The sequence below is a fragment of the Podarcis melisellensis genome (assembly GCF_964234715.1).
Source record: "Podarcis melisellensis genome assembly, chromosome: 5".
NCBI lineage: Eukaryota > Metazoa > Chordata > Lepidosauria > Squamata > Lacertidae > Podarcis > Podarcis melisellensis.
In genome coordinates, this window is record NC_138537.1 from 56,649,755 (window position 1) to 56,671,685 (window position 21,931).

Sequence of the window (21,931 nt, forward strand, 5' to 3'; positions counted from 1 at the left end):
TTCCTCCGTGAATGAACTCTCAAGGTCAGAAAGCTTAATACATCATCAGTTGATTACTTGGCTTTTATTCACCTAATATTATTCTCTCCTTCTGGAATCTCACCCTTAACTCCAAGCCAGTTACTATGTTCTATTACACAGGTTTCATGCCAAGATCACTTAGCACAGATTTCAAGCTCTCTAAATATCTCTCTGTAAAATGTAACCAAGACGAAATCCTTTTTTTTTTTTTTTTTTTTTTTGCTGTTGGACTTTTGTGTGAGGTAATGGAATTTAGGCCAAAGTAAAGAGCCAGCAGCTAACTTTCTTTTCTTTAAAATTTCCATGGTCTTTCATGATCTTTTAAAGATAAATTTACTAAGTAGAAAAATAGATGAAGTCTTGTTTTAAAAAAAATGAAGGGAGACATTTCACCCCTGATCTCAGCATATATACTGAATAATGCAAAAAACATTTCAAGGCTGTATTTCCAAGGCACATTAATTATTTTTATGTGTGGTAAATGGTCGTCTACTAGAAATGTTGATTTTTGACAAATGTATTAGTAAATTAAAATATAGGCACATTCAGTTGGCTTAATAAGGGTAATGTAACTTTCTGAGTAATTGGAACAACTTCTATGCATTTCATGGACAAAATAAAAGCACCCTACAAGAGAAAACAATGGAGTCTTGTGAACATAAATTATGAATATTTATTCATGTGTATTGTATATTGCTTTAAAATAGTATAGTGCATAGAAGTTTTTTGCCTTTTTTTAAAAAAAAAGACAGAGATTACTGTTGATTTACATCAACACAAGTGAGAATTTCTTTCTTATAGTTTTCATATTTAAAATGGAAAATCCTAGATCAGGGTTATATGTAAACTTTATTGGAGAAAGAAGTTTCCAATCCACATTGGGTGATATTCAGTGTCAAGTCATTCCCATTGAAATCAATGTCGATTAATTAAGGCCAATAATTTTTTGGCTACAGCCTGTTGTTAACCACGAGACCAGGTTCAAACAACATAAGAAGCCAAATATTGGCTTAGTTCATCACTTGATGGCTGCAACATCATGTGATATTCTGCATATGGAAGACCACTACGGCTGAGCCAAATTGGGGGGGGGGGCACAATTTGCAACCTCCTTATGAAATGCACTTTTTCAGTGATTTTTTTCAACAGACACAAAAAGATGGACACAGGTATCTAAGCATACATTCAGATTCAAACATTGCCCACAGCATATAACCAAGTAGCAACTGCTTCACAACCATGTTTCCGTTCTTCAGTTTTCTTCAGCCTTGTAACACTGTAGCTGAATCTGATCAACTATGCAATGTCATTTTTTACTATAGCAAAGAATGTGTATTTAACAAAAAAGGGAAAGAAAAACTGCAACTGAGGCAATGAACTAGCATTATAGGAAGGCGGTGGACTTCCCCAAAGCTCATTTTTGCAGCAAGATGTCACACTGAATATACAACATTGACCTACAAACCACCACCCAAATACTGCCTATATCATTTTACAAGCCTTCAAATCCTTTTTCTGGATATACTTTGACTTGCAGCTGAATGCATTATGAAATACTGCATAATTTAGCTACATGTTTGAATAAGCACTTGGCTAGGCTAGCTGCTAGTTGTTATTTTTACCACTCAGTTATCCCATTTCAGCTGGGGATTGCCACATTTTTTCAGAGCCTTGCTTCAGCGAAAACGCTGGCCTACAAAAACTCAAATGTTCAGATATTTATCTTTTATTTCCACATCCCCTTCTTTACTTTTGCATTATGCATGCTGATAGCCACTGAAGCCCAGTATAAACATAACAAACATCTTGCCTATCAAGTTGTTATATAGCTCTGCATCTTTCACACACACACACACACACACACACACAAACACACACACACACTACGCTAACAGCAGCTTTTCAAATGTTTCTCAAAGGCAGGCAAGAAATGCATCTGCCAATTCCCATCCACCTCCAACTTAACTTCCATTTTAAATGAAAATTAGCCTCCATTAATGGCCGAAATATTGGGAAATTCTGGAACAAGTTGGAGACAGAATAAAACTGCAGAGCTTTGAAAAATTGAAAAACAAAGTGCGAGATTGGCTCCATTATTACCAAATAATGGAGGCATGCAATTTGGACAAAAAAGTTGGTTTCCAGGTGGAAAAATCAAAATTGGAAACAGAATTGTTAGATTCAAAAATTAAGAACTTGTCAAGAATGTATAACTTGCTGTTGAAATGGAACACTCAGGATGAAATGGTGAAATCAGCTATGATAAAATGGGCACAAGACGTTGGACATAACATAATGATGGCTGACTGGGAACAGTTATGGACCACAGGTATGAAATTCACGGCATGTAATGCCCTAAGAGAGAATTTAATGAAAATGATTTATAGGTGGTACATGACACCAGTCAAGCTTGCAAACATTTATAATTTACCCGACAATAAATGTTGGAAATGTAATGAGACTGAAGGTACATTCTTTCACCTTTGGTGGACATGCCCAAGGATTAAGACATTCTGGGAGATGATTTATAATGAAATGAAAAAGGTATTTAAATATACCTTCCTGAAGAAACCAGAGGCCTTTCTGCTGGGCATGGTCGGCCAATTGGTGCCAAAGAAGGATAGAACTTTTTTTATGTATGCAACAACAGCAGCAAGAATACTCATCGCGAAGTATTGGAAGACACAAGATTTACCGTACCCACCCTGGAAGAATGGCAGATGAAGTTGATGGACTATATGGAACTGGCGGAAATGACTGGCAGAATCCGAGACCAGGGAGGAGAGTTGGTGGAAGAAGACTGGAAAAAGCTTAGACTATTTACAGAAATACTGTAAAATTAATGAATGTTAGAAAAATGTTGGAATGAAGTTATATGGCTTTAGTAGAATTGTTATAAGGAACTAAGTACAAATACATTATTAGTGTATTAAAGGGAAAAATAAGGTTAGAATATGTTAAGATAATTACAGGACAGAAAACAGAGGAAGGTGGAAAGGAATTGCTGAAACAATTAACTGAAGTGGAATACAAAAAGGGAGGTGTGAGGAGGTCATTGAAACAAGTGAATGAAAGATAAGATATTGAAATTGTTTGATGTGTCTTAAATTGTTTTTGTTTTGTTAGTTTAATGTCTTAGTGTTAGTGTTATGTAGTGTTTTTGTTTTTGTATAAGGAAATGCAATGTACTGTATTGATTTGTTTAACTTTTTTTCTTTTGTAGTGTTTAAATAGTTGGGAAAATAATAAATATTATTTAAAAAAATAAAATAAATGAAAATTAAAGGGGGAGATTCAATTAGCCATCATTCTTCAAAGGTTTCAAAATACATTTAAGGAAGGTTGGATAGTGCTTAGAGAAGGGAAATGTTTAATGGTTTCAGCTCTCCCCTTAATGTATTGATAAACCATTAAGATGAACATTATAAATGAAAACTGATTTGGGAAACACACACACACACACACACACACACACACACACGTGAGAAGAAGACAGAGAAAAATAGGAATTGCTTATCTGAAATGACTGTTTTGGAAATTTTGTTTCAGTCTTTGTCCCTAAAGTTGTCATATCAGTTTCCAACATGCACTTTAGCTCATGGGCAGCAGAGTTGCTGCTTGTCTCTAAGGGTAGGCAGCTGTTCAGGGAGAGAATGGAAACTAGAATCTGCCATCTATTTTGTTGTACTTGAACTGCAGGGGCTTCAGTACTGCCACTGACTGTTCTTGCCACACACTAATCTGTTTGCCTTGGAGTGGAGATGTAGAGAGCTGCCATCCCTTTCCACACACACACACACACACACACACAGAGAGAGAGAGAGAGAGAGAGAGAGAGAGAGAGAGAGAGAGAGAGAGAGAGAGAGAGAGAGAGAGAGAGAGAGAGAGAGAGAGAGAGAGAGAGAGAGAGAGAGAGATCCTCAATGCTGTCAGTTTCGTGATATATCAAAAGCTATCCTCAGCACTTTCAAATGGCTCCAGTCACACTTCAACCCTGCACATGGTTAATCGGAAGGAATAGAAAATGCCAAAAAAGAGCTTTATAGATACCAACTGTTTGCTGTCAATGTCTCCAAGAGACAAAATAAATATGGTTTCAGAGCCAAAAGGATGGCAGGGATGGTCACCAAGATGGCACCTGCTTGTCTACATGAATGGTCTCAGTCAGTGTTTAGTTTTTTTCTAGAAAAGAGGTGCCAGTATTCAGCACACAAGGGAAGGCTCTCATATCCTCCCTCACTAATCTGGACAGAAGCTTCCTGGCCTTTGGGAAGGTGGTGCAAAGCTCCGATTTAGGGGACGAGTGTGCGCACAGAGTTGCCGGTAATGTGTACCAGCGCATACTGCCAGAAAAAGCACTGGTCTCAGTACGTATCCCTCAAAATTCTAAAACGCACAAGAGATCGTTTGGTCTTCCTGTTCAACTGCTGTTTGCACCAGCTTGGCCTCTCTTAACTGAACACCTCCACCCCAACTGAAGCATTTCAACATTTCACTGGATGCTAGGATTGAGCATGCACCTTCTCTTCTTTTCAGAACAGAGTACAGAAGCAAATATCTTCACAAGTGCAGTGATGAATGGTGTAGGTGCTTTTTTCCACCGATGAGAGTGGCTGATGGCGGGGTTGTGGGCTCCCATATTAGGTGGTGCTCACATCTCTCTTTTTTGATCTTTTTGACGTGGCTTTGACTTTGTGCTTTGCCCCCCCCCCAAACCACAGACTGCCATTTTGTGACTGTGCCCATGGTGCACTTTCTAAATTGAAATGTGCCTACTGGAGGTTGGAGACCCTCAATATAAGGAAATGCAAAATAAGATTATCTTTCCTGAGCAAGTATAGTAGCTCTGTTGCAGTTCAAAACAATGAAATTCCCTGCTGCTATCCTAAAAGACAAAGCGAGGGGAAGGGATGCATATAAAGAAGGCTGACATGTCTTCATGTTGAGAAATCTCTTGCATGATTGGGTTTGTTTGTGATGGCCTCCATCTGTACTGCAACTGCTCCTCAGCAGGAGGGTATTTTAAAATATATTATGGAATGCCCAGGTATTGACTCTAGATGGTTCTATTACATTCAGTTGTAGCAGACATTGTTAGACATTCATTGGTAGCACATCACCCAAAACACATGTAAGTGTATATAGCATGCAAATTCAGGATGACCAAATAATGATTTCTGTCCTTCAGAAACACCAGCATTTTATTTCTTATTAGAAAAAGTAGCATCTCTAAATGGCACTTATGAAGCAGCACCTGATTGGCTCCAATGTCACAAGGGGCCTGTGAGGTCAAAGCCTCTCTGGCTTCCATTTGTGTGCCCACACACAGGAATTGTGCAGCCCAGTTGGGGAAATCCCAGGGAAGCAATAAGACTCAAGTATTTGGATGCGGGTGGTGCTGTGGTCTAAACCAGGCATCCCCAACCTGTAGCCTCCAGGTGTTTTGGCCTACAACTCCCATGATCCCTAGCTAACTAGACCAGTGGTCAGGGTTGATGGGAATTGTAGTCCAAAACATCTGGAGGGTCGAAGGTTGGGGATGCCTGGTCTAAACCACAGAGCCTAGGGCTTGCCGATCAGAAGATCAGTGGTTCAAATTGGACTGGACCCAACGGTCAGGGGTCCCTTTACCTTTTTATTTGGATTGAAATAGGCAACAACTTTTTTGATTGCACCACATTGTGTCTGCAAACCGGCGTACCCCAAGAATTTTCATGTAAGTGGCCTTAGCTTAGCTGCAGTGTCATAGAGAAGCTGTGCAGCCTTGAGGCAGGTTACTGAGGGCAAATAAAACTTGGAATACAGATAATTTTAATTCTAGGAGTAAAAACAAGATATAAAAGCACTGCATAGAAACCTAGGATTTGCAAAATTTTCATTTTGAGGTCCAAATTTGCTAAGCAGTTTTAGAGCCTTTTAGGAAAACTGAAGCATATGGTATTTGTAGCTTCTGATGATATGTAATTATAAATGAGCTTCATTTAGCAGAAAAGGGAAAATGGGCCAAACACATTGGCATCCTTCAGTTTCATACTAAGAAGTTGTGCTTTATAGGTTACGCCAGAGACACAAAATAGCATTTAGTGAAAATATCCAAAACATTCACTACCTATCACATAATATATCCACTACTTTGAGGCAACACAGGTTTGCTGTTCGCCACAGCTCCAACAAAACCAAGATGCAGACAGCAACATGCTGCAGATTTCCCAGCAAACAAGCTCAGGGACAGAATACCTCTCCAAGTGAGCATTTCAAATTAAACCCAAATAAGAAGCCCTCCATGTCTCGGCTCACTGCTAATTGAAAATAAAACAGTTAAGCAACATAGTCTGTGTGATCTACCAGAAGGATTTTATAGCCCAGATGTCCCAAAATGTGTTTTAAATTACCTCTTGCTCATTGTAAACAGTTAAATCGTCATTGTAGAATTTTGTATATTTATGAGGCAGCATATTACAAGTCTTTTTACCTCCCGAAGAGCTTTTGAAGTTTGGATTTGTTTTGCCATCAGGCAAGGGAGACAAATAATGGATGTGCATTTTATTGTTACATGCAAATTATTTTTGTCTTACAGTGCTAGACATAAATCAAGATGTACTTGCAAAGCAAATTTCAAACTCTTTCCAGTGATTATATATGACCTAAGTCTTGTTCATTATAGTGGTATAGGTGGTCTAGCATAAAAGAATACTGGAGGGGGAAAAGCCATGCAAAAATGCCATGTAGACAGAGGATTCCCTCCACACACACACCCATGCCCCAATATCAATAGCTTAAAAGATTTTGTAGATGCTGCTCCCAGAGGTTTAGAGAAATAAATCTTTACAGCATTCATGCCTTAATCTCATAGTACACACCATAGATCCTTCCCAGGCACTATTTCATTCCTATAATTCACAGAACCATGTTTTCATGCAATGATTGCAACTGATCATATGGTAGCCTGGAACTCAGGACCATCCAATAAAGCTGAATTTTGGAAGATCCAGGGCAGATAGAAGAAAGTACTTCTTCAAACTCTGCACAGTTAAATTACAGAATTTGCTCTCCTAGGATGTGTAGTGATGGCCACTGGTTTGGGGGAATACCATTAGGTCCAGTCGTGACCAGCTCTGGGGTTGCGGCATTCATCTCGCTTTATTGGCTGAGGGAGCCGGGGTACAGCTTCCAGGTCATGTTTATCTACTTGCACTTTGACGTGCTTTTGAACTGCTATGTTGGCAGGAGCAGGGACTGAGCAACGGGAGCTCACCCCGGTGCGGGGATTCAAACCGCCAACCTTCTGATCGGCAAGTCCTAGGCTCTGTGGTTTAACCTACAGCGCCACCTGTGTCCCAAAAGTGGGTTAGACACTTTTAAATTCATGGAAACAATTCATGGAGAATAAGGCTATCAATAAGTACTAGCCACAATGGCAACCTCACTATCAGAGGCAGTATGCATCTTAATACCAGTTGGTAGGAATCACTGATGCACTCAGGATCTACTCATGGGCTTCTCATAAGCATCTGGTTGGCCACTGTCAGGAGAAGATGCTGAACTATATGACCCATTGGCCCGATCCAGCTGGTTCTTCTTGTGTTCTTACATTCTGTGTTTCCTCAACCCCTCATTGCACATATTATCACTACATAGAGTGCTGGTGATTGTTTATTTCATAGAAACATAGAATCATAGAGTTGGAAGGGACCCCGAGGGTCATCTGGTCCAACCCTCTGCAATGCAGGAATCGCAACCAAAACATACATGACAGGTGGTCATGCAACCTATGCTGAAAAACCTCCAAGGAAGGAGAGTCCACCAAGCGACTTCAGCACAGCAACTACCAGATATGAGAGACCCTCATTGTGCAGAGTCCAGGATGGTCACTTGTATTCCCCACCCCACAAACAGCCCTGCCCCTCCACAAACCCGAAACTGTTACTCATTCAAATGGAAGCTGCCATTGCATCCAAAAAATACTAGTTTCTAGGATCATAGACTAATTTTAAGTATGTATCTTCATATTTAAAATCAAATTTTCAGTTCATGCAACATGGAAAATTATACTGTAGAGCAATGGTTTTTAAACTGTGTTCTAGAAAGTCCTGGGTTTAGACTTAAAGCACACTCAATGTTATTTTTCTAGAAAAATATGAATGCCTCTCTTGTTTTCTTATAATGGCAATGGTGCCCAGCTGAGTGGTGCTAGAACTGAGTTCCGGTGAGTTTCTGCTGAAAAAAAGCCCTGGGCACACTGCAGATTTCTCATTGAGAAGCACATTAACAATGAGCAATCTTCTCTGAAAGGCAACTTGCCTCCAACTATTAAAAACTTAGTGTGCAGATCCAAGGGAGCAATGGGTGTGTTCTAGTTCATACTCTCTGATTATATAGATCAACAGCAAGGCCAACTCTAGTACTGCTCAGTGTCCTTCCCATATGAACAGAGCACATACTTTAATGTTATTATAAGTTGTGGGTTCCAGGGCTTGGGGTGCCAGATTCCCCCAAATTCCTGTTAGGTGTTAGGGGGCTTGACTTAATTCTGGGAACCAACAGGGATTCAATTGACAGATTAGCCAACCTGCCTGATAATAGCCACTAAGTATGAGCTGTTAATGGGACACAGGTGGCGCTGTGGGTTAAAGCCTCAGCGCCTAGGACTTGCTGATCGAAAGGTCGGCGGTTCGAATCCCTGCTGTGGGGTGCGCTCCCGCTGCTCGGTCCCAGCGCCTGCCAACCTAGCAGTTCGAAAGCACCTTCAGGTGCAAGTAGATAAATAGGGACCGCTTACCAGCGGGAAGGTAAACGGCGTTTCCGTGTGCGGCTCTGGCTCGCCAGAGCAGCGATGTCACGCTGGCCACGTGACCCGGAAGTGTCTTCGGACAGCGCTGGCCCCTGGCCTCTTAAGTGAGATGGGCGCACAACCCCAGAGTCTGTCAAGACTGGCCCGTACGGGCAGGGGTACCTTTACCTTTTATGAGCTGTTAACTTAAAAAATGCAAGGAGATGAGCCATTAAGAAAGCCATACTAGACAGCTCTTTGAAGGGGCCCCTCCTCCAGCTCTGAGTTAATAAGCAGGACAAAGGCCTGAGTTTGAAGGAGAGCAGTTTTTTTTTAGGATTGCAGTTGGCTGAGATGTGAGCTCAGGGGAAAAGGTGGTAGTATATACTGCTGATCAAAATACACCACTTCCATTTGTTCTGAAAGGGGAGAGCACTTTTAAAAGCAAGAAGTGGGATTTGTGTTTCCTAGAGGAAAGGCCTGGGAGCAAGGTGGCCTGAAGCCGGAATGCAGGGAACAATAGCAGTACTCCTTGAGCTACTTGAGCGGATGCAGCAGCAATAAAGCCAGCAGCAGAGTGAACAGCTTAAGGGAATGGAGCAATGACTGAACCAGCAATTTGAGCAGATGCCCCAGTAGCAGCACCAGCAACAGATGGAGCAGCTAGAGCAAATGAACCAATGGCTGAGCCAGCAAGTTTGATAAAATGGACCAGCTGCTGACAGTGTGTGAGAAAAGCCTCCGTGGAGAGGAAAAGGTGATCCGAATGCAAGGTGAGAGTCCTGCTCCATGAGATGCTTACAAGGGGCTAAAAGTGATCCAGGACCCCTGGAATCTCGCACAGTTCAGAGACTGGGGTAGCATGCAACACTATATACCCAGGACATCCATGGGAGACCTCATCAGCAGTGGGTCTGTGTGAAAAGACCCTGAAGGTAAAAAGTTGGAAAACTGTGGCTGTAGAATAACCATCTGAAATCCTAAGACATCTTCTAGCAGCAGAGAACCTGATCAGTCTTACAGGGTTCGACCACACTTACTCCCCCCACCATTCCTAGGCACAGGTCCGCCCTTTAAAGCTCTGGGTGCAAGCTCTGGGTCTTCTTTTTTTGCCCTTCCACTTTCCTCAGGAAAACCTGCTCCTTTATGCTAAATCAGAACAAACAGCAAATTGGGCTTTCTGTGGATCACCGTTTGTTCTGATTCAGCAGTAAATAGCATGGGGTTTTTTTTTGCCAGGGCAAAAAATTATATAGGGAGGAGCATTTGGACACAGAGCTTTAAAGAAGAGGCCTGTGCCTAGAAACACAGCACAAAAGGAAGTCTGGATGAGACCATGGTTTGAGGCAGGGCAGCCACTTATGCATCACCAAAACAAAAGAAATGGCTAATAGAGTTAAAATGAATTCAGCACGAATATAAAGAGTGTAACATGCCATAATTGTATCAAATTAGCTGTAGCTTTTAAATTGTTGTTAAGACCATGCTTTGTTCCAGCCGTTCACTGTATTCCGAAGTAAGATCAAAACCTCTTTTATGATGGAAATTCTTAATGCTTGAATTAAAGGAATATCACATTATATACTACTATATATGAACCAACCAGGATTCTAAGAGCCAAGTTTTCTGATGCTACCTTATAGCTGGTAGATCAAAAGAAGGAAGTATTACAAAGACACAGTGAACACCAGCCTTAAGTGTAACACTTTCGCATTCTCAGCTGGGTCGATTACTTTAGTAGTGAGATCAATTTGGCCAAGTCTAGACCAACAGGCTTCACTGGCCAAGTAGAACAAGCTTCCAGCCAAATCTATCAGTGTGTCACAGAAATAGCGAGTGAGACATTTACTCAGCCTAGAGTATTTCACAGTGAGTGACTAAATCACAGCAAATCCACAACGTTTTGGTTTTTTGTAATTATATTAGCATATTAACATGTAAGCCACTGGAGATCAGGATTACAGTGGCAGCAAGCTTCTCAATGTCCCAAGTGGCAAGATGTGTTATCCAAATTGCAGAGGTTGCTATGAGTGTAACCAGTGAACTTTTGGCTCATGCAACTTGGCCACTCATTTTTTTCCAAGCCAGCTCAATGAAACAACACCACACTAGCAGAGTTATTGACGCAACTATTCACAAAGAACACTACAAGTGTATGACCAAATCTTCAGGGTTTATCAGCTCCATCCTTCTTTAAGATATTTGTAAGAGGCTTTGCTCCACATCCCATTGGTTTACCAACTTAGGTTAGTGGTAGGGATCCAGGGTATGGCCTCCTTTCTGCTACAATTGTAGTTTTGCAAATCCTTTTCTGAAAAGCTCGCAAAGCTTTCATTTGATAACTAAAATACAGTAGTCTTAAACAGATTGGCATGTGGGATATTAACTTTTTTTTTTTTTGCTTTGTTATGCACGGGAATGTTTTAGGTCTCTTTATGAGATGTTTTATCTCTATATATTTCAGTTATTTCGCCGCCTTTCAACTTTATTCCTTAAAGCTGTGTCTTTCAACCGGGGGGGGGGGGAGAGGGCTGCCCCCATGTGGGCATATGAAGACATATGAAGATTTCAGTGGTGGTGGGGACACACGACTTTTATAATGTACAGTAAAAAAAGATAGCACTATGAAAATATAAAACTATGAAGTGTTATGTTCTGAAGGTGAAAAGAGCTTATTAAGTAATATTTGTGACGTCATGAGCATACAATATAACCAGCACAACAGTTCATCCTGCACAGTTCAGTTAATCAATCAATCACATGTTTATTTATGGTATTCGTTTCCATCAATTTTGAGAACTTCGAACTTTCTTTCCACACCCGGAAATATAAGAGACAGAGAAAGAACTTCAGCTACATATAAGATCCAGTTAGATAACTACTATTTATTAATCCCATTTGGCTTTGCTCACTAAACACTAAACTCCGTCGTCTCCTAGTCAGGCATTTCAAATTTGCCAGGCTGAATCTAAAACAGATCACCTAGAAGGCCTCTGGAGAAACTTCACTGGTTAACAAAGAGCTTTCCCAACTTTTCATGTCTGTGACACACTTTTTAGACATGCATCATTTTGAAACACAGTAATTCAGTTTTGGGAAGCGGGTGGCACTGTGGGTTAAACCAAGAGCCTAGGACTTGCCAATCAGGTCGGCGGTTCAAATCCCCGAGACAGGGTGAGCTCCCATTGCTCGGTCCCTGCTCCTGCCAACCTAGCAGTTCGAAAGCACGTCAAAGTGCAAGTAGATAAATAGGTAGTGCTCCAGCGGGAAGGTAAACGGCATTTCCGTGTGCTGCTCTGGTTTCGCTAGAAGTGGCTTAGCGGTGCTGTCCGCATGACCCAGAAGCTGTACACCGGCTCCCTCGGCCAATAAAGCAAGATGAGCGCTGCAACCCCAGAGTCGGTCACGACTGGACCTAATGGTCAGGTGTTCCTTTACCTTTACCTAATTCAGTTTTACTAGCAAACTGGAGGGTAAACTAACGCCTTTCCAGCCCCGGGAGGAGCACGGGGACATAGCTGTCAACTTTCCCCCCTTTTTAAGGGAAATCCTATTCGGAATAAGGGAATTTCCCTTTTAAAAAAGGAAAATGTTGACAGCTATGCACAGGGAGCATTTGCACAACACACCAGCACACTGCAGCATACACACTAACATGTAGTGACACACAGTTTGGAAACTCTGGGTTAACAACTTGATTCTGCAGACAATACAAATACTCTGGCAAAGGGAACTGAGGAGACCATCCTGTCACTGCAGAACACACTGTGAAGAGCCCTTTTATCCCTGACATTCAGTCCTTGCCAAAGCATCTCCAAGAGAAGTTTTTGGAATTCAAGTGTACGCCAACAGCCAAAGATGATGTCAAACCATTCACTTTGCAAAAGTTTGGCTTGAAATATCTCTTGATATACCCCAAAACAGGAGTGCAGGCTCTGCTCATCATTGTGCCATTTTCATCACATGTTGTTGTTGTTGTTGTTTAGTCGTTTAGTCGTGTCCGACTCTTCGTGACCCCATGGACCAGAGAACGCCAGCACCTCTGTCCTCCACTGCCTCCCGCAGTTTGGTCAAACTCATGCTGGTAACCTTTCATCACATACCTTTGCAAAACTCCGCCCCCCCCACTCTTATGACAATTAAAACAAAGCAGAAAGTGACCTAAGCTGTGTCCTGAATGCAAGACATTGAGCCTAGCATGCAACATCCTCAGTGTTCACATCAATACTAATTGTAGTAGACTTGTTGAAATTTTTAATTTCATATGAATGTTTTGAAAATTTGAATAATTCATTTTTTAGAATTGTAAGCATTTAGATTCATTTTTATTAAGCCAAAAACTATTAACTATAATTAAAAGTCACAATATTTCATTTGAATTTTCAAAAGGATTGAAATAATTAGGGGAGCCAGGCTTGACGGGTAAATAATGTGTTTATATTAGCTAAAAGGGTACATGGGTTAGCAACATAGCTGTCAACCTTCCCTTTTTTGGTGGGAAATTCCCTTATTCCAGCGCCGTTTCCCGCTGCTATCCCGGATTGTTAGATATCTTGTTGACTGTCCCCGGGACAGGTGAGGCTGCTGATCCCTTATTTTTGAGGCTGCTGATCCCTTATTTTCAAATCTGAAAGTTGACAGCTATGGTTATCAAAGGTTGAGAAACACTGCCTTAAAGGCTGCTTACAAGCCAAAAACAACCTTTAAAATAATTCCCCTAGAAAATAGTAGAAGACAACTGAATTCAGTGGTGTATTTTGACCATATTATACATCTTTCTCGAGATACACACCCACACACTATCCTTTTCTTGCCCTGTAGCCATGACTAAAAACACAAGACAATTGCAAGTCTGTACTATGAAACTATAGGAATCAATAATGCACTTGCTTCACAGTCTTTTGATTCCCATGAATTAAGTATTGCTAGCATTTTTCCCCCAAATCTTGCCAGCTTTGAGGATTTACAAGGCTCCACTTGTTTCAGCAATGCAGGGTGTAAAGTTCTTTATCCACTACTTATACTGAAAGATCCCTGCAGTTTGGCAACTCTTTTCCCGGGTAAAATATACAGATTTTGTTTGCGACTAGCATCTTTTAACGAAGTGATGTTACCTTGCTTGTAAGCTGCATGTAATGGAAGAGTACGACCCACAGAACTACATTTGCACTTGGACAAGGCCCAGGCTGCAGGTAAATTGAACTGCTATCACAACTGCTTCAAAATATGTCAGAAAAGTATTCTGTGCTAAAACAACTGATATGCCTCCCAGCAATATTGTCTTAATAGTTAATCTTTAAACCAAGTTTTAGGGGGCCTTCAGCAAATAAGGAAAACTTTGCCACCACTAGGATCACACAATTATTTAAAACACATGATTGTCTTAAATAATTTCTACTAAGACAAAACATGGAGCATTTCCCCTCAAACATTTCCTTTAATACTGGGAAGTGTGGAGCGTGGCCAGGGCGAATTTAAACCATGGTGCGATGCTGAATCGCCCCTTCTAGCCTCGTGCCATGGATCTCCCGACCTCCCACCCTTGGTTCAGGTTGCGTCATTGGCCTTGCTATGGACTTCAGTTGGTCGCCGTTGAGGGGCCTGGTAGGACTTTTCCCACTTGGCAAATTGGCACTGGCCACTTGGTTTTCGCCTACCTCATAGCAATCACCACAACTTTGTAAGGTTTGGCGGTTAGGCATTGGAATAGCAATGTGGGGGGGGGGAGGGGAGGTGCAGCCATCATCTGCCCCTCCATGCTTAAGGGTATTCTGTTAAAGCAGGGGTCAGCAACCTTTTTCAGCCATGGGCCAGTCCACCATCCCTCAGACCATGTGGTGGGCTGGACTATATCTTGAAAAAATATATATGAACGAATTCCTATGCCCCACAAATAACCCAGAAATGCATTTTGAATAAAGGGGCACATTCTACTCGTGTAAAAACACGCTGATTCCCAGACCGTCCATGGGCCAGATTGAGAAGGAAATTGGGCCACATCCGGCCCCCAGGCCTACCCCTGCGTTAAAGGAATCCGGGGGTGTGGATCTCGTCTGAAGCCTGGAGAGGGGCTAGGGCCATGCCACGACCCCATCGGGAACCTGGGGGATGCTCGAGTCGATCCACATCAGCAGGGCTCCCCCTACTGGTCGTTTACCCTTACCAGACTTCCTGCAAGGCGGGCAGGAGTCAGATATAGTCGGTTCGGGTCCAATGCCTAAGCCAATACCGCTCACATTCTGTAACCAATAAAGTTGTGGCATAAATTTTGCCCATTAACATTAACCTAAAATTCTGGGTCTTGTGTCTTTATTCTCATGGGGTGGCTTGGGGGTTTGACACGCAACTGATATGCCTCCCAGCAAAATTGGCTTAATAGTTCATCTTTAAACGAAGTTTTAGGGGGAAATACAACCTGCAGCAAATATGGAAAACTTCCCCACCACTAGGACCACACAATTATTTAAAACACGTTAATGTCTTAAATGGGATACAGGTGGCGCTGTGGGTTAAAGCCTCAGCGCCTAGGACTTGCTGATCGAAAGGTCGGCGGTTCGAATCCCTGCTGCGGGCTGCGCTCCCGCTGCTCAGTCCCAGCGCCTGCCAACCTAGCAGTTCGAAAGCACCTCCGGGTGCAAGTAGATAAATAGGGACCGCTTACCAGCGGGAAGGTAAACGGCGTTTCCGTGTGCAGCTCTGGCTCGCCAGAGCAGCGATGTCACCCTGGCCATGTGACCCGGAAGTGTCTCCGGACAGCGCTGGCCCCTGGCCTCTTAAGTGAGATGGGCGCACAACCCCAGAGTCTGTCAAGACTGGCCCGTACGGGCAGGGGTACCTTTACCTTTACCTTAATGTCTTAAATAATTTCTACTAAGACCAAACACGGAGCATTTCCCCTCAAATATTTCCTTTAATACTGGAAAGTAAAAAAGATGAAGTTAGAATGGATATTGGTGCAGGTACTATTCTAATCCTACCCTTCACTAATTTCTCCCACCTCCCTCACCCTGCCAAATAACTGCAACTTTGAGAGGGGCATATATTTACAGTTAAGGAAAAGGCATAGGAGGAAAGAATTAAAACTCTCTCTCAAGGCTCTACCTTCCCTCTATTCAAAGCAGCTGCCTGGGCCCCCAGTCAACATATCTCATATCCATTATTGTTGGCCCTGAATTTAATGGATTCTAATTCAAGGTGAACATTAAAAAAAGATTTGTGGTTTGGTACAGAAATCTGTGGGGGGCACCAGTGCCTTCCTTCCATGGATGCCGGTGGAAACTTAATATAAAAGCGAAGTTTCCACCAGTTCCCATGAAAGAAAGGCACTGATGCTCCGCATGGATTTCTGTACCAAACCACAAATCTTTTTTTAATGTTCACCTTGAATTGGAAGCAGTATGGGAAACAAATTAATGATATAAATACTTTATCATTGTTCTCAGAAAGGTCCTGTGCTGTAACCCTTTCAACAGACTACACTCACTAAATCTGAAATCTCTAAAGAATTATAAAAAGCACACCATCTGTTTCTAATTAAATGATCTAAAAATAGAATCAGGAAGATATCTAATACAGAAGACATTGTGCTAGTTTGCTTAAGATCCCACATGTATTCCTATTTGGTGAATGTTGTATTTTAAAAGTTGGCAATTATCCCCCTGCCAATTAGGAAAGATAATGAAGGCTAACTGAATGCATGCAACCATATGTTTTCATAACAACTAAATCACCACATACACCAAGACTTGTCTTCTAAAACTCAAAACATTACAAAATCTAATTCATCTATTAAATTCTATGCAAAATCATATGGAGCTGCTCTACTGAATGCACTGGGGCTTACTTCTCTGTAAATATAAATGAAGATGGTGCTGCGAGAAATTCTAATTGTACCATAAAAGGCTGTAGTCACCAATATGGTGCTTTCTGATACAACCGGAAACTTCTGGATCTTACAAAGCCTCAGAGGCCTATGGTCAGATGCAGTAAGACAGATCCTTCTGAAATTCCCTCTTCCAGCCAGCAACCCACCATCAAATCTACATCTCTATTTACTGAGCCACAACAATCATCTGGTGCTTTTCAGTGCTGTCATGGTACAAACATATAAATTCAACAAATGGATCCACATTAATCTTTGCCATTTTGACAAGGGATCACCTCAGAGCTACCTTCAAATCATTAGTTACCTCTTTGTCCACAGAAGTGCTTTGTGACTTCACAGGATGGCAACAAAGCCACCAAAGTAAGAAAGAAAAGAAAGAAAAGAAAGAAAGAAAGCCATGAATATCCTTGGAGATCCAAGCCTTAGATCAAATGGATGGTGTTTTCAGAAGAACCCCATGTAAAATTATTCAAATTCAACAGAATCCATATACTGTAAATTCTGCTGAATCAGAGTTCAGCACAGACGTCAAGGAAAAATAAAGTATGTGTGTGGGGGCACATACAACATCCTCTCAGAATTCCAATGTACTACCATACCCAGAAAAGCTGGTAACCTTTATAATGTCACAATTGGCCAATAAATGACTTTTGCAACTGGCAAAATCAACTGAATAAAGATTGGAAGCAAAAGTTGAGATTTGTTAGTCTAGTTATCTTATTTTCAACGGGCTTCTGTTTAATTCTACTAATCCATTGTTGATCACTTTTTTGATAGCTATATTAAGTAACAGAACAAAATAATGCAGTTTAGATTTCTGTTTTAAACCACAAACATTCAGACAGAGAAAAATATAACAAAAGAGCCTCTATGGTCTTTTAAGTTGGGGAAAGCTCATATCTTCAAAAACCCTAGCTAACAAAAATGAATCAGCATCATGAGATGAAATCTAAACAATGAGTTACATTATGTGGTATCTCTCTCTATGGACTCTAAATAATTTAAGAGTATGATTCCATTTAGTAATATGTTTGTACACAGAGAGAGAGAGAGAATATTGCAGGCTATCACTGCAATCCTGCATGCAGATGGGCTGTATTCTATGAGGTTATATAACAATAAACAGCCAAATGAATACATACCTTGGAATACGAGCTTTTTAATGGTGTCCACTTTTCACTACTCAGGAGATAAGGGACTATTATTTCATAGTGCGCTGGTTGGTTCTTCGAAATCCATTGCCTAGAGAATTCCAGCTTCTGCTTTGCATCCCCTCCTAGAGGAAAAATGGGGGGAGGGATTAATGTTAACAAACATATTGCACATACTATACAAAATATTGCTAAAGGAAATAAACTGAAAAGGTAAAACACCAATGTAATACTTCAAGATGTGATACACAAGTAAGCATCTATGTGGTCTGCTTTTTGGTTCTATATTATGTTGTTTTCACTTTGGAAGTAGATAAAGAAATCGGTTCCACATGTGGAAGAAGGAATAGAAAGAGATTAACTTGAAATTGAAGGGAAAATGATAATGGAAGGTACTTTACACCAACCCAGTTGCTTCTTAAGACTGTGGTCCGTGGCAACTTTTCAGAAGGTCCCTGAGGCTAAGGTAAGATATTAGAGTAAATGCTGAAAAGACAGAGGTTTCTCACATGTCTCCACTGCATGCTGTATAGGCACTCTGTTTTCAGTAACCATAGTTAAGATTAACAATAGTTTAGGGCTCGGATGATGCTAAACTGGGGTTTATTTCCTCTTGCAGCTACACTAGAGAAGGAAAGAAAGGGAATTACATGAGCCTGGGGAAAGCTTGGCTAATTCAAGTTACTGTTAAACCATTGTTTAGTGCAACATTAGAACAAAACCACCCTAGTATGGCAACACCATTAAAGATAAATAAATAGCAATTTCCTCTTATGTTCTTTCTTTTCCTTTACCAGAGTACCTGCTATCCTACAATAAGGTTACATCTCAGTTATATAGCTCTTCACATGAGCATAGCCAAGGGGGGGGGGGGAGAGGGTAGCGAGGCAGCTGCCGCCCCATAGATCAAGTAAAACAATAGAAATAACAAACTGAACCAATCATGTCAGTTCTGGGGCTCCCCACACAAGTCCTGCCCCCCCAACAAAAACCCTGGCTACACCCATGGATCTTCACATTAATTTTGCACAAAGGGTTTAACCATTTTATTTAAGACTTTGTATTAGCTTCCCTAAATATGTTTAAGATCTTTAACATTTTATTCTTCTCTGAATAAAACCCCACAGTCGTGTGCCATTTCTACAAGCTATTTGAGTTTGTTTTTTCCCCTGCCATGGACATAATTATCAATTATCTCAGTAGTTTCAAAATGTTTTATCCGGAACATGAAAGTCGCAGTGTATTTACAGTCCCTAGGTGTTCTAGATGCACATTAGCAAAAGAATCATCTCAAAAAGAGAAGATACAAGCTAACACAGTATGCACTGCAGAGCCAGATTATTAGCGCTATGTCAAAAAAGCAACTGGTTTCTGGCTTTTATTTCTTACTCCTAATTATACTAATTATAGCTGCCAGAGAAACAGCTCTAAAATGTAATAAAGCTCCATGGGTCTCAAGTTACTCACTATGGGCTTGGTCCAGTCAAAGTTGCATACTTCTAGGTCAGAGAAATTTTAACATGATTCTAATGAGATTTAAGTGTTTAACTTGGTTGGACTGCAGCCAAACTTCAGCTCTGTATTTTAGTAATGACAATCCGTGAGACGATCCATTTATATGTAGTGCGAGATCTTAAAAGGCTGCAAACCAATCCTCGGCATGTTTACTCAGAAGTAAGTCCTACTGAGTTCAGTGGATTTAGTTCCTAGCATGTATCAAATTATAATCATTCTGCACCATCTGCAGCCCCTTGATCAGTTGCAAGAGAATCCACATGTACAGCACATTACAATGACCAAATTATCCCTATCTATGAAAGGGTGCAGCTGGAGAAAGGCACTCTTCACCACAAAGGCCACCCGGGAAAATAGTTTCAAGAGCACCCTAAACTGCATTCCTGTTTCTGTAGAGGGAATGTAACCCTATGTAGAACAGGCAAGGAAACCATTTACCCACAGTGTGTCTTTATCTTAGAAGGATTCAGTTGGTATTTATCTTGGAACTGAATTGATTTTACGTATGTGCTGTTGTTTTAAACTGTTTTTATATTTATAATTGTCTTTTGAAATTGTTTTTTTTAAAGTGCAATTGTTTTTAACTGGTTTCATATATGTGATGATACTGCAAATTGTTTCAGGACAGGAAACAATTCATTAATGAAATAAATAAATAAATTCGGTATCGATCTGTCGTCCCTTCGTTCTCTACACAACTGCATCCAGGCACTGGTTCAGTTTCTGCACAGCATCTCCTGTCTCAGATTTAATGGGAAAACAAGAGCCGGGTATCATCAGCATACTGATGACGATGTGCACCAAGCTTCCTGATGACTGCTCCCAAAGGTTTCATATAAATGTTAAATAGAATTGCAGACATGATAGTGCCTGTCCAGCGTGAGACAGTTATGCCACTGAAGAGTCCCTGAATGTGAGGGAGATGTCATATCATTCCTAGAGGGGCAAGGCTACTACATCATCATCATTTATTGTTTATACCCCGCACATCTGGCTGGGTTTCCCCAGCCACTCTGGGCAGCTCCCAACAGAATACAGTGGACACTCGGGTTGCGAACATGATCTGTGCAGGATGCATGTTTGCAACCTGCAGCGGCGCGTCTGCGCGGGTTGCGATTTAGCGCTTCTGTGCATGCGCGACTCCCGAAACTCGGAAGTAAACCATTCCGGAACGTCCGGGTTTCAGCGGGTCCGTAACCAGAAAAAAACACAACCTGAAGCATCTGTAACCCGAGGTATGACTATTAAAAACACAATAAAACATCAAACATTAAAAACTTCCCTAAACAGGGCTGTCTTCAGATGTCTTCTAAAAGTCAGATAGTTGTTTATTTGGTACAGAGTGGATTTGGTGTCATGAGTGTGCTCACACCAGACTGTGCCCACACCACTCTGAGCCCCTTGCTGCCTCTCTCCTTCCTCTGTTGGTAATGCCAGCAACATGCAGCACTGGGATGCCTGGAGGGCAATGTAGTCCCACCCAATGACTCTGAACAGAGCATATGCTTAATCAGATTACCTCCATCAAATCAGCGCATGATCACCATCAAATCTCTCCAAGCCACATTTTATTTCTTGTCCCAATTAAACCTTCAACACAGATAGGAAGGAGTAGTTTGGCCATTTAAAACTATTTTTTTCCTACTGCTATGGAAGGGGGGGGGACTTTTCACACATATTGAGCACGCATAGCATTACTTTTCTAAGCGTAGCATGAAATGAAATCTACACAGTTTCATATCAACCATGAGGAATCAAAACAGTGTCATCAAAGAAGGGTCAGGGGGGAATGCTACTAGCCTACTAATTAATACTATAAATATTTAACTGCAAATTCTTGAAAATAACATCTGAATTCTTCCAGGAAGAAAGGATCATTGTCCAGGTAAAATAAAAAGTGAAACTTGACCAAAAAAAATAATATGAAAAAAGTAGATTTTGTCAATGTGTGTGCAGAAATCTTTTCAGCTCATTAGAGCAGTCACAACTATTTAAAATTAAATGACTTCATTTTTATACTAACTACTTTACAAGATTCATAAATGTTAAGCCTCCATGGAAAACTTCATAAACTTTTATCTTAAAAAGCAAAATATTTCTCTCTGCAATTTTTTTTCAGTGCTGAATTTATTAATGTGCAACATTTATTAACGCTTAATAAATGGGTGAGTGTGTGTGGAGAAGATAGATAGAAATCTTGGGAGACCAAATGATACCTTTGCTTCAGTGTTAGCTAATTTACTAATGCTAGTAAAAACATTTAACTCTGAAGCACCGGGAAGAAATAGAAGGATTTCAACAGAACCAAATATATGATACTAAATATATGACAAAACTGAAACAATACAGCCCAACTAGTTAGAAGTTAGGTAATGTTATCTCACTTTCTTTTGGTGCACGTGGAATTTTAAACTTTACAGAGCTCTTCAGGCAGCTGTGCAATGGTTAAAAACAGGCGTGGGCAAACTCAGCCCTCCAGATGTTTTGGGACTACAACTCCCATAATCCCTGACCACTGGTCCTGTTAGCTAGGGATGATGGGAGTTGTAGTCCCAAAACATCTGGAGGGCCGAGTTTGCCTGTGCCTGG

General features: G+C 41.0%; 1 protein-coding gene across 1 annotated transcript in view; it reads right to left on the bottom strand.

Annotated features, from left to right (window-relative positions):
• Positions 1 to 21,931, bottom strand: part of ADAM12 (ADAM metallopeptidase domain 12) — a 181,976-nt gene that overhangs the window by 143,308 nt on the left and 16,737 nt on the right. The window contains 1 exon segment of the mRNA XM_081912644.1: positions 17,819 to 17,952. Coding sequence (XP_081768770.1) covers positions 17,819 to 17,952 — 134 coding nt within the window.